Raw genomic sequence first — 1,709 nt, forward strand, 5'->3', positions numbered from 1 at the left:
AGGTACTTTACCTAAATGCTCTTTTATAAGAAGCAAAAGCTAGTCAAACAACCCTTAGTCAGGTTCACACGCACAACATTCGTCGAGCAATTTACACTTTATTTGTTTTTCATTCTTTCAAAACTCTTTTCTATGTACTCATTTTTAATTAAATATTAGCACAATAAAATATTTTACACAATAAGATCTATATGTTTTCCAAATTTTTTAATTGTACATTCTCAAAACTTCGTTATTTAAAGCAATGTTCTATAAATATGATCAACAAACGATAGCTAAAAGAAGCAGGCACCATAAATTCCGTTATTTCAAGTGAGCATTTTGGTCATTTTGTTTGTTAAAAGAGAAACCAATTCTCTTCATTCACAAGGAAAGCAAGTTATTAATCGGAAAGAAGAACAAACACGGAACCCCTAAAAATTCTGCTCTGCTTATTCTCTGTGATTAGCTCGATAATTCCTCAAGAATCTTTGCTTTTTTCCACAATTCACACTCGAATTGAAGGTTTTACAATTTATGTACATGTAAACATAAACAGCAAAAGGTGAGAAGATAGGGTCTGAAATTACTGTAAACGATAACAATCACAGTGTGATTGTGTGAGTTGAAATTTGATCACAGTTTGAAATATGGTGGTTCCGACGATAGCTCTTTACGCAACTCCACCCAGCAGCGTGTGCTCAGCGCCTCACTCATGCCAAATCAACTCTCACGCATCGTACGATTTCGATGTTAACGGCCGGTCAACGTCGTCTGCATCTGCTTCAGCATCTCCGTCTCAAAAACCCATTGTCGGTGGCCTCTCCTGCCTATTCTCATCTCCAGCAATGAAATCATCGAGTTATTCTGGTGGAGCTGAGGAATTAGGGTCCTTATGGCACGACAGGACAGAAGAATTGAGCTCCTCTTTTAGATATACATCTTTAAAGAGAGACCAGGCACATCAGAGCCCGGTTTCTGTGTTTCAGGGCCCAACAACTAGTACAATTGGATCGTGTTCTCGAAGCTCACCCATGAGAATTAGCGGGGATTTGCATTCAATAAGGTCTGGGAGTACAGGTTTATTCAGTAGGTTCGTGAGGCGCGCGTTGAATTCTTTCGTGGATTGTGATTCTTCACCTACGGGTTTTGATGTAGAGCATTTAGATCCTTTTGTCTCATCGAATATATGGGCAGATGAGCTCACGTTTAACATGGAGGATAATCTCACGGAGTTGGATATCCCGCCTTATGCTAAAGACTTGCTTTATGATGCTCAGTCGAGACATACGATCTTCCGTGATGATTTTGTTGTTAAGGCGTTCTACGAAGCTGAAAAAGCTCACAGAGACCAGGTACTTTAAAATTTAACTTTCTAGTTTTTGTGTTTATATGCAAGATAGCTTATAAGATTGTGGTGTTGTCCATATTTGTAGATGCGGGAAAGTGGGCATCCTTATTTGCAGCATTGTGTGGAGACGGCGGCTTTTCTGTCGATAATTGGGGCTAATTCTACCGTTGTTGCTGCAGGGCTTTTGCATGACACGGTTGATGATTCTTTTATGACTTATGAGCACATTTCCAGGAAATTTGGATCTGGGGTTTCTGATTTGGTTGAAGGGGTAAGAGAAATTGGATGTACTTAATTTTCTGTTTTTTAGGTTGGTTTGGGGCACAATAGATCGAATGATGGTGTTATGAAATTCTATATAGGCTTTATACGATGATGT

At 39.0% G+C, this 1,709-nt stretch overlaps 1 protein-coding gene across 1 annotated transcript in view; it reads left to right on the forward strand.

Annotated features, from left to right (window-relative positions):
- Positions 1 to 276: 276 nt before the first annotated feature.
- Positions 277 to 1,709, forward strand: part of LOC111365560 (probable GTP diphosphokinase RSH2, chloroplastic) — a 4,020-nt gene continuing 2,587 nt past the window's right edge. The window contains exons 1-2 of the mRNA XM_022986117.1: positions 277 to 1,334; positions 1,416 to 1,619. Coding sequence (XP_022841885.1) covers positions 630 to 1,334; positions 1,416 to 1,619 — 909 coding nt within the window. The 5' untranslated portion in view covers positions 277 to 629. The remainder of the gene's footprint in view (positions 1,335 to 1,415; positions 1,620 to 1,709) is intronic.

Source organism: Olea europaea, chromosome 17 (genome assembly GCF_002742605.1).
Source record: "Olea europaea var. sylvestris chromosome 17, O_europaea_v1, whole genome shotgun sequence".
NCBI lineage: Eukaryota > Viridiplantae > Streptophyta > Magnoliopsida > Lamiales > Oleaceae > Olea > Olea europaea.